This window comes from Amphiprion ocellaris, chromosome 12 (genome assembly GCF_022539595.1).
Source record: "Amphiprion ocellaris isolate individual 3 ecotype Okinawa chromosome 12, ASM2253959v1, whole genome shotgun sequence".
In the NCBI taxonomy this organism is placed as follows: domain Eukaryota; kingdom Metazoa; phylum Chordata; class Actinopteri; family Pomacentridae; genus Amphiprion; species Amphiprion ocellaris.
The window spans coordinates 13,939,105-13,951,206 of NC_072777.1; the positions used below are offsets into that span (position 1 = coordinate 13,939,105).

General features: G+C 39.9%; 1 protein-coding gene across 2 annotated transcripts in view; it reads right to left on the reverse strand.

The window, feature by feature from the left end:
• The window catches only part of fam184ab (family with sequence similarity 184 member Ab), a 213,266-nt gene that overhangs the window by 40,600 nt on the left and 160,564 nt on the right, over positions 1-12,102 (reverse strand). For both annotated transcript variants that reach the window (XM_055016016.1, XM_055016017.1), the window contains exons 15-16: positions 9,389-9,542; positions 5,925-6,052 (exon numbers count right to left, since the gene is read on the reverse strand). In XM_055016016.1, the coding sequence (XP_054871991.1) occupies positions 5,925-6,052; positions 9,389-9,542 (282 nt within the window). The remainder of the gene's footprint in view (positions 1-5,924; positions 6,053-9,388; positions 9,543-12,102) is intronic.

Below are 12,102 nucleotides of genomic sequence, written 5' to 3' on the forward strand. Positions count from 1 at the left end.
CAAGGATGTAATCATAACGTAAGTAAAGGGATTACATTTGTCGGCTCTTCTCAGAATTTGAGTAAGTCTGTTTAATTCAGACTATAGTGGCTTTTTTACATATTGAACGTCGTGCAGTGACAAATGAGTGGGCTGTGGACTGTGTCCTGCCACTGTAGCTTCAATGGAAAACCAGTGAAGTCCTGTGTTCCCAGCAGTCTGTGATGGTCTGCCTTACCAACATGGAGATATGGTATATTACTATGATTTAATCACAGTTAGAGAACATGTGTCATGGGATGATCAGGTAGGGACTAAATACAGATACACTTGGCAGGCAGGTTGGGGCAAAACAAGATATTTTATTCAAACAAACTACTTAACACAAGATGGGGAGCAAACAAAAAATGGCTGAAGAATCCGGGGAACATACAAAATCCAATCAAATCTAATCCAAAGAGAAGAAGCAGAACCTACAGAGCAGGGGTGGAATGCTTGGTAGGATGGTGCAGCAACAACAACCTGACCCCGAATGTGGACAAAACTAAAGAGCTGGTGGTGGACTTCAGGAGGCCACCGGTTGACCACCATCCACTAAACATCAACGGCTCCACAGTAGAGAGGGTCAAGAGCACCAAATTCCTGGGGGTGCACATCACAGATGACCTCAGCTGGTCTCTCCACACCTACTCCACAGTGAAGAAAGCACAACGATGCCTTCACTTCCTGAGGAGACTGAAGAGAGCCAGCCTTCCAGCTCCCATCCTGACCACCTTCTACAGAGCCACTGTGGAAAGCGTCCTGACTGGCTGCTTCACCGCGTGGTTTGGAAACTGCACAGAACTGGATCGCAGATCTCTGCAACGCGTGATCAGGACGGTGGAGAGGATCATCGGTGCCTCCCTCCCGACTCTCCAAGACATCTACCAAGAACGCTGCATACGCAGGGCCACCACCATCATGAAGGACCCCTCCCACCCCTCACATGGACTGTTTGTTGCCCTTCCATCAGGAAAGAGACTGCAGCTTCTACAGCAGCTTCTTCCCACAGGCAGTCAAACTGTTGAACACCCTGCGGCTACAACACATGTAGACCTGCAATATCACCTCCAGACCCAAAAACTGCAGTCACATTAATCTCACTCATCGTCACCCCAGTAGCGAGTATGATTCTGTCTGACGTATGCTTCTGCTTTTGCTTTGTTTTTGTTTTCTTATCTACTTTAGTCTTTTTAAATTATCTTATATTTATTTTGACCTTATATTTATTCTTAACGTTTTTATAGTAATACCCTCATTTCTGCACTGTGAAATGGATGTGAGAAACGTCATTTCGTTTAACTGTGTACTATGTACATTGCTGAATGGCAATAATGCTGAAGTTGAAGAATCCAAAAAGTGCAAAGAATCAAATAGACGAAACCAAAAAGAGAATGAGAAACATGAGGAAAGCAAACATTCAGGAACATGTTGCAAAAAACGAAAATTATAAACCAGACGAGGGGAATCAGGCAGAGCTGCAAAGAGACAAAACAGGACGAAGGCTGCTCATTTGCTGCATCATTTCCTGGCTGAAATCTTTAAAAAAAATCTGTGAATCCAGACTATAAGCTGTGACACTGCCAAAATCTCATCAACTGGTCCTTGTGTTATTTCTGACCTTCCCTTAGAATTTCATCCAAATCTGTTAATCCGTTTTTGGGTAATGTTACTAACAGACAGGGACAGACAGACAAACCAACACAGATCGTCACATAACTCTGCCAAGGCTCTGCCTCTTTGGCAGAGTAAAAATAGCAGTGTTTCAGGCTTTTATCTTAAAAAGTTTCTGAGATATTGTTGTTAAATATAGCCTCAAATTTTGATGTACAAAAAAGCATGCTGAAAGAGGATCACTGGAGAATTTAAGGAGAAAAATCTAAAATCTAAAATTTCACTAATAAATTCATAAATATCCATTTTTTGTACTTTTAAAAAAAACTGCAATAGTTAAGCAGAAATAGTGGTAAAAATCTGCTGATTTGAGATAGAATGGCCTGTATCTCAAAAAGCGACTACTTCAAATACAGTTTTTCAATTTGGTTTACTGTTAAATAAAGAACTAAAGCCTGACTAAAGGCCCGTGACTCAGCATGAAACTACTTGGGAGTCTAAAAGACGCTAGTGCACTTCAGGATACTAAAGCAGAGATTGACACCTGAACCTAATTTTCGCTGCATTTTCTCCAGACTTACTGTATGACTGACAGGCAGCTCAGACTGCAGCGCTTGGATATTAGCCTTTATTGACTCTCTATTGCCTCATGGCAACTAAAGATGAGAGGGACTGATGGAGCAGAGTGGGGGGTATTAAAGACAACCAGCTGTGCCTCTCTGTATGAACATCTGTAACACAAGGTGATGAAAGAGGAACTCATGGTGTTTCAGGTAATTAGGAAGATTTATACGCAATGGTGAAAGGGTTGCCTGTTGGGTGGTGTGTGTGTGTGTGTGTGTGTGTGTGTGTGTGTGTGTGTGTGTGTGTGTGTGTGTGTGTGTGTGTCTGCCAGCTTGTGGCAGGTGTTATTTGAGGCATGCTGGCTACATCATCTAATAATGTCTCTATCCATTCTAATTTCTGTCATTTCATCCAACAAAACAAGAACAATGCTGGTTAAAAAAATTAAAAACTACATTTTAAAAAAAGATAACTGTGAGATATTAGATAACTAAATTAGTGTCTGGGTGTGTTATCAAAACAGATTTCTATTAATCATTTAATCCATAAAATATCACAAAATATCCCCAAAAAATGTTGCTCACAAGCCCTCAGAGAGTAATGTGAAGCATTTAATTGCTTTGTTTATCCAGCCCTTGAGAAATAAAAAGCAATTCCTCATATTTAGGGCAGATATTTTTCTGGACAGATATATGTTCCCTCTCCATTATCTGTCCACAAGGACTATTGTTTTACACATGAGAACCCAAAACGGTCTATGAGCACGCCTGGCCAGTCTACATCAACGATACATCAAATACAACAGAGGACTGTCATTTCATTGTTTCTGCAGAAGCTGTGGACCGAGGAATATGCTGCACAGCACACACAGAGGCTGTTGTGTGCTGGTGAAGTGGTGCAGCAATGCAAAGCTAAGTTGTAAACATGTAACTGCTAGTGCTAATCAAATGTTATGTGACTGGTGTATTTCCTGCATTGTTCTTGTTCTTTTAGGAACACACTTTTTACACAGATCAACAACTGGCATGTGCAAACTGATATACGGATACATGAACCATCCTTCCATTATCTATACACGGCTTAATCCTCATTAGGGTCATAGGGAGGCTGGAGTCTATCCCAGCTGACTCAGGGTGAAGGCAGAGGAACACCCTGGACAGGTCACCAGTCAATCACAGGGCTACATATAGAGACAAACAATCGCACTCACATTCACACCTATGGGCAATTTAGAGTTACTAATTAACCTCAGCATGCTTTTGGACTAGGGGCTGCACAGTGGGGAGGTGGTTAGCACTGTCGCCTTGCAGCTGGATGATTCTCGGTTCGCATCCTGGCCTTCCCAGGATCTTTCTGCATGGAGTTTGCATGTTCATCCCTGTGCATGCGTGGGTTTTCTCTGAGTTATCTTGCTTCCTCCCACAGTCCAAAAACATGCTGAGGTTAACTGGCAATTCTAAATAGTCCGTAGGTGTGTGTGAGTATGATTGTTTGTCTCTATTTGTAGCCCTGAGTGGTGACCTGTCCAGGGTGTTCCCCTGCCTTCACCCTAAGTCAGCTGGTAACCACCGATCCACTGTGCAGCCCTGGATAATTGAACCAGAGTTTTTAAATAATCTACCCTTCAGAAGAAGAACAAAATTTCAATTTGAGTGACCTAAAATATTAAGTATGTGTGGATAATAGGTCTAAATGTAGAGGAAGATGCTAGTTATTTAGGAAAGTATCTGTATTAAGATCTATTTGTGTGGGACTAATATTACCTGGGACCTGCTATGTGAGGTAGAAATAACCTTCCCATGTCTGTGTTTTATGCAGCACATTTCCACTGAACGAGCAAAGCCTGTTGTTTCTGTAAATTTACTGGCATTATCTTCAGATATGATATAAATAGACTGCAACATAATGAGAGCCTGTTGAAAGAAAGCAAAATGTTCCTGCATGCTTGTCTTTCATCTTAAGATCCTTCGAGATTTTGTTCTTCTGATGGGCGTGAGCTTTCTGTGAATGGGCTGTGGAGCCTCTTAAAATTGTGCTTTCATTCATAATTGCCAATGCAGCCTCCATAATTTTGGATGGAGAAGAAGAAAAGCAACAAAAGAAAATCTGACCGTAAATGACAGAGATACTGATCTGCGCAGGATCAACAACATCACAGCACCTCTTGGTAGGTAGTTTGTGGTGGAATTTTTACTTTATGGACATGACATATTTGCACATGAATAATATCACAGATGACCTCCACAATTATTGCAAATTAGAGGTCCCTAGATAATACTAGTCCTGTGTGATGAGGGCTTTAGTGTGGACGATAAATGAGGCTGGAGTCAGTCCAAGTTCAGCATTTTATCTTAAATTCCCTCAATTTTTCTGACTGAAACAATTTATTAATGACAAAGATTGTACTCAGTTTTCTGATGCTCAAGCAATTGATTAAAAGACTAATTATTTTAGCTCTACCCTGTCCAACTGTAAAACTTGGAGGTAAATATAAAAGAAATCGATAAAAATATCATCTGTCTGTGGCTTTAGTCCAACTGTATTGGCACACTCGACAAAATAGCTTTCTAGAGTCCTCATCAGTAAACGGTGGGTGTATGTTAGACACAGGCAAAATGTCCCCTTCAATATTTCTCACCAGAATAACTTCCCAGGAGACTGTGGCTGAATAGTGTGAAAGAGGCATCTAGAAAGCCTATTCAGTGGTGTCTGCAGTGTGGATTCACTCCAATCACACAGGCTTCACTACGGCCATGAAAGAGAAGGAATACGCTGGAGTGCTTGGGAGGAGTCATACTTGACTAGAGAAGTCATTCATCACGTTGCTGCGATGTTGTGCCATGGTTCAGTGACAGGAAAATGGTGACATCCACAACATGATTAAAGTCGCACACTGATAATTACAATTGACTGTAAAGACACAATTCTGTCCACAGCTGTCAGATTATGATTAATACATTTACAAACAAGAAAAGCACTCAGAGAACGCAGGACTCTGCCAAGGCTGCTCGCTCATTGTATCATTTCCGACGGCTGAAATCTTGCAAAAATTCATGGCCGAAATCACGGCAACATAGAACGTGGCCATTTAATATAGATGTACCCACAAACAAAACGACCTTGCACTGACTACAAGCATGTGTTACACATGTGTATGTTATATACGGATACCGAATCATGTGACCTAAATATGGAGCGGGCGGCAGGAATTGATGGGACTCAGAAACACCCCCACAAATTAATCAATTGTTCCTTGCGTTATTTCTAATGGATAAGTCCCAATAAGTCCACAATGTTGGATTTGTAGTAGGATTGCAATCATGTGAACATCAGCAGGCAGCTGACATAGTGTTCACTTGTTGTCATAGTTACAGTGACGCTGTGCCGCTATCTCGCAATGATACAGAAATCTTTAACAAATCCGTGGATTGAGACTATCATCTGCCAAAATCTAATCAGTTGGTCCTTGTGTTATTTCTGAATTTCCCTGAAAATTTCCTCCAAATCCGTCAGTCCGTTTTTGACTAATGTTGCGCTCAGACAGACAAACATACGCCGATCATCACATAACTCCGCCATTCCTTGGCGGAGTAATAAACTATCTAGAACTATGCAGACGCAGACAACTGCAGAACAAAATAACTCTGCATGTGGATGTAAATGCAGACACAGAAGATAAATCCTCCTTTTCGTGATAACCCTGTGCGCAGTTATTAATTATGTCCTACCTGTGTCCGGTTGTTCTCCAGAGTTTTATCCAGCTCCACCTTAGCAGCAGCTGACTCCTGTTGGTGGGTTTGTCTCAGGTGTTCGATGGCCGACGCGTGGATGTGGTTCAGCTCTGACCGCAGAGAGGCTGATGGGAGAATTCAGAGGGGAAAAACAGGGGCACGAGAAGTCATATTTCAATTGCACAGGCCATATCGCATATGATGAAACAAAGCTACGCTGCAAATTTCAGACTCTGGGATATGGAGCATGCAAGACTTGCTCAGAAAGCTCCTTTCTTTAGTCTGTTAGTGTGATGAAAAAAAGAGCTCATTAGATGCTGAGGCATTTTTATTGCAATACTTTTTTACTTTGCACATAAAGAAGAGTGCCTCTGCTGCTTTCCCCCAAGTGGCCTTTAATCCACACTCCAATGAACACCTTTTATTGCAAACAGTGTAATGGTTTAGAGAGGCATGGAGAGGGAACACACGCTGCTATTAGCCTCCTACTTCAGTTTGGTGTAAGAAAAAAGAAACTGTTTTTGAAATCCAGAACATGTAGAATAAGAAAAGCACATCGTATACATGTAGATTCCTGAGCCCACATGTGTGGATGCACACAGGGAGAAGATGAGGGGAAGTAAGAGAGGGAGATAAAGAGAAAAAGGTAATGAATAAATGTCAAGATGTGGGAAGTAAGAGATAGATGGAAGAAACTCTCCAGTGTCAGGACCATCACATGAAGGTTAATGGAAGACCATTTATCATAGCACAGTACTGGTGTGTTAACACTAGAAACTGGGCTGCACTTTACTCAAATTTGGTCTTTCTCAGACATTTAGGCCCCTGAAAATGCCCTCATTTTACTCAAAAAATGCTTCTTAGATACATCGCATTATATGACAAAAATAGGGCACTTTCCAAATGTTTTCTCTGTCTAATTTCTGCATTAACTTGAGACTGTGATAAAAGGATGGGAGTTTATTTTTGCCTTAAGTCATACCAATAAAAGATTGTCCATATGTCTTTTATTCTGCTCTGCTGAATGTAAAAATTATAGCAAATCTTTCATATTAATGTCATGCTTATTAATAAATGTGAAGATATTTACACTCCTACCATAGCTCATTAACCTGTCAGTTAAACACAGTGTTTTCCGAGCTGACTGGAAACAAGCCATTATTCTCCTTTTTTAAAATCTGGAGACCACCATAGAGCCAGCGAGTGTAGACTCATAAGGATACTGTTAAAGGTTGCTCAGAAAGCTGACGCTGAATAGAAGCAAGTTTGCTTTACATCACATGCAGTTTCCCATTACAACAAATCTTTCCACTGGAACTGCAACATTTCACCTAACAGAGCAAGGAAACTTGAGGCTTGACGAAGGAAGATTAGTTGGTGCTGCATTTGCAAAATTTGAATAAATCATTTGGTACAGTCGATCATAATTATCCTATTCATACACTTTCAAAGATTCATTTTCCACCTAGAGCACTGATGCAGCGTGTTAAAGTAAATGCATGATACAGGAATATGAAGTGCACAATAGGTGTATTTCAAGGGTCAGTGTTAGGCCCGATAATATTTATTTATCCTTTCAAAGACTGCAGATAAAGATGGCCAAACCCTAACACACATAACTTTATTAAAGAGCAGTTTTGAAGCTTGTATTTTCCACAATAGTGCCATTGGACAGAATTGCAAATGTATGCCGATGACACTGCTGTATATACACCTAAACAAATAGCTGACCTAGCAGCTGTGAAACTAACACCTATATATAGAATATCATAGAAAAGCTTGATCAGTCCTGTCTTAGCTTGGATGAAAAGTATTATCGCTGTAGAAACATCTTCTGAGCTTTGAGAATTTTAGATTTTTCTCAAATCTCTGCAGAGCATTTCAAATGAGAAAAGCACTCACAGAGTGCAGTACTCCGCCAAAGCTGCTCAGTCACTGTATGATTTCTGACAGATGAAATCTTTACAAAACTCGTGGTCTGCAGTGGTCGATTTGTAGTTGGATTGCAATTATGTGATCATCAGCAGGCATCTGATGTAGTGTTCACTTGTTGTCACAGTTACAGAGACGCGGTGCTGCTATCTTGCAATGACACAGAAATATTTAACAAATCCATGGATCCAGACTATAAGCTGCATTACAGTCAAAATCTAATCACTTGGTCCTTGTGTCATTTCTGACCTTCGCTGAAAATTTCATCCAAATCCGTTAGTCCATTTTTGAGTAACGTTGCCAACAGACAGACAAACCAACGAAGATCGTCACAGATCTTGGCAGTGAATTATTACGCCGCCGAAGCTCCATCTCCTTGGCGGAGTAATGATTTGGCACTCACTCAGACTTTGTTAGTCCGCTCAGAAGGCTAAAATCCACAAGAATATCTTCTACATGAGACACTAGACGTACTTTATTGTTGCGCTGCCTTTGGCCAGTCAACTTTCTCTGTGACAGCTACAACTCAGTGGAAAGTCCAACCAGATGACACTAATAACTATAGTTCTATCAGTAGCTTGAAAGTCAAATTGAAAAATATGCCTACAGCTAATCAACTGTGAAACCACAGATTCTTTATTCGGTATGATTTTCCTGAATCTTTATTATGTTAATTTAGCTTGGTACTCCAACATCCTGGTTTTTCATTTGTCTTATATACTCTTGGTGTCTGTGTGATGTATTACTGTGTGCAATTTGTATTACATATTTTTTCTTGTTTTTCTAGTTTGCTTGGTGTTGCTTTAGCACTGCGTAAAACTAGTAAATATGACCTGCTGGGAGACTGCAAATGAAAATTAATCTTAGATTAACTCTGGTACAATGCATCAAATAATACAATTTATAATTAATATTGCGCGCGACCCTTTACAAATAAAGCAAAAATAAACTTCCACTTTGATCATGATGAAAAACTCCATTCTAGATTTATATAGATATCTTTGGCTGTGATTGTGCACTATTTACAATACAATTAATGAGAGCAAATGTGATGATTATGCTACATTCATGTAGTGCCGTATACAAATTAATGTGGTCCTTACAAAATCAGGTTCATAAATATTTGGACATTGACACAATTTTCAGCACTTCTGCTCTGTACACCACCACAGTGGATTCGAAATGAAACAATCAAGATGTGCTTTAAGTGCAGACTTTGAGCTTTAATATGACGGTATTTGCATCCAAATCAGGTGAATGGTGTAGGAATTCCAACATATTTCATTTACACTTTTTAAGGGACCAAAAGGAGGCATTGTTTAATGGATTGTTTAAGGGATTGTTCTGAAAATTGTGTAAATTGTGTCATTTTTCACTATTTCCAATCATTATGATTTCAGATTCTGTAAAATCAGTGCAGACTGAAAACTACAAATCCATGTAAAATGTGCCAAAAGGTCATGGGTGGGTTCATCTTTTATTATGCTCGTACCCATACACACACTCACCACACACTCTTAAGACCTTACCCAGCATGGCTTTGCCCTCGTCCTCCAGTTCAAAGCGGAGTGTTTGCAGCTCTTGTTCAGACTGCTGTTTGAGCGTCTCGATGCTCTGACGGTGAGCCTCTCTGAGAGACTGCAGCTCTGCATGGTGATGATGGCGAAGACGCTCTTCTAACTCCTGAAGGAGAGATCAGAGGGGGAGGAACAGAAGAACAGAGGAGGGTGAGAGAGGAATAAAGAGAGGGCAGGAAAACAGGGAGAAAAAGCAGAACAGAAGAGAGTAGGAGGACCAGAGGGAGGGAGTGTGAGGAAATCGAGGAGAAAGTAGGGGGAGAGGAAAAAAATTGTTAAGAAAATGAACAGCGTAGGAGGAGATGATGGAGTGGGAGGGAAAAATAACAGGCAAGAGGGATATAAGAAGGAGGTGGAAAAGTGAGGCAGGGAGGCATTTTAGTTTAAATCTTCTATGAGCTGAAGGAGAAACTGACTACTCCGCTGCAAAGAATAGAAGAAACAGGCTATTTCTGAAAACATAGAGGTCACCTTCTATGTCAAAATGCATTGTAATGCAGACGCATTTTCTCATATATGAAGTCTCATGAAAACTTTAATTCTAAGTCACCCTACTGTGGAGTTTTGGTATTAGTTTTGAGTCATCTGCAGGGTCAAAATGCAATGTAGCATTGACAACTCTTCCTCATATTTGAGATCTTTCTAAAAATGTTCCATTCACAATGGTTTTGTCTGTAACCTTACATCTTTAGTAAAATTAACTCAATCACTTTTATGCTGTGTACATATTGTGCAATAATTTTCTTTTATAATACCAATGCTTAGTTCAATACATTGCCTTAGTTACACCGTACAATAGCCAATGATGGCTGAATATGTTTTGTTTTGTTTTTTTTAGATGCAATTAAGCTAGAGCTTCAGGAAACGTACGACTGATTTCCGAACAATAAGTATGTGATGTGAAGAGGGATGAAGATGAATATACTAGTCTAGTCTCCCTGATTCATTGATCCTTTATCCGGAGTTGCCAACTCCTTTTGGTGTGAGATACCTACTTTGTCTTACAGGGTCCACGCTGATCTCACACCAAACAATTTTAAACTTTTTAATTCACACTTGGACAAGTTATTCTGATTTTCTCGCCCTTTTATCACTCCATTTAAAAACGCAGGATGGCTTTGAAAAGAAAGCCAAAAATTATAATTAACCACAAATAAAACGTCATTTCCCAGGACCCCCATCTTTCGTCTGAACATTGGGATTTTCCCATACTGGTCCATAAATATAATAAAGAGAGCAAAATATAGTTTGTGTGCCTTTAGTTAACAGAGGAGCACATATAGACCTCTGAAGCTTTGCTTCATTGTCTACAATCTCACATCTATTACAAATTGAAATGTTTATTAAAATACAGCTTCAATACGATGAAGACAGAGTAGCTAGCAGCTCATATTAACACTGAGATTGTAATCCTGCTTTTGACAAACTGGTAATAAGAGCTGAAGTTTAGTTTGTTGCTTCCAGCTGTTTGTAGGAGTCTATTCGCTTATTAAATACCTGCAGCATCAGACAGCAGCAGGATCCATACGAGCATCTCCAAAGAGAGAAAGAGCTGCAAACACTGAAGGACATGGAACACCAGCGACAACGACATTAACTACTTAATCATCGTCTCTTAAGATCTACTGGCTAATGATACCGAATACAGTTGAGCTGTCGTAGCCACATGAACTAAATCAGAACCTTCGGGTGGAGTCCTGAGCTCAATTAGAGCAAATAGGAATGCAAAACATAAATGATAAGTATGTGTATATGGACAGGTGTCAGTCAGTTCATCTCTCCGTTCAGATCCCAACATTATGTACCATAAGTCTCCTAACAGACAGAGGAGTCTAAGATGAAATCACTACGTTTCTGAAAAGGTTTTTGGTGTCTGCAGGCAAAAGCAAAACATTTTCTTTAGGAAAATTCATTTAAAAAGTAAATTGCATATGTGTTCTTTTTGAAGTTCTAAGATTGATTAAATTGTGTTCTGTTAGTTTAATCCTGCTGTTTTAGATTTCAGCTTTGGCTTCATGACAAGAACCGAACAAACTGTTTAAACAGAACAACATATTCTACCATTAGCAGAGACAACTGACAAACACTTAGATACACAGTATTAGCATCAGGCATCAGGCCTGTTGACTGGATGGTTGCCACAAAACACGATTGTAACGTTAGTTGGTAGAGACCTATTAATGTAACACTGCTGGCAGCTGAGTGTTTACTCTGGCAGAAAAAGCTGTTGTTGATGTGTGAGGATCCACATTTTGTGCCTGAGTGTTTGTGTTTGGACATAGCAGTACAGGAAATATGGTTTTATATTTTTGGGTACAGCTGTCAACACTTCAACAGGTATAAATCTGTGTGACAAGTGGTATCAGGAAATAGCCATTATTTACACTTTGATGTACTATTCTGAGCCAGTTGATCATATTCACCTCAAATTTGGTGACATAAGCGTGAACACATTGATGATGATTCCCAGATAAAATGGTAACTCATCATCAAAGGGCGTGTCTGTGGTGACGCGGCGAATTTCCGTGTTTCACCATGAAAATTTAACTATTCATACCTCAGCTGCACATGATCCAATCTGGACCAAAATTCTTTTAATGAATGAATGAATGGTTTATTTCGGTTACAAAATTAAAGTGCAATAATTTCATTTTGTGCGTTCAGTT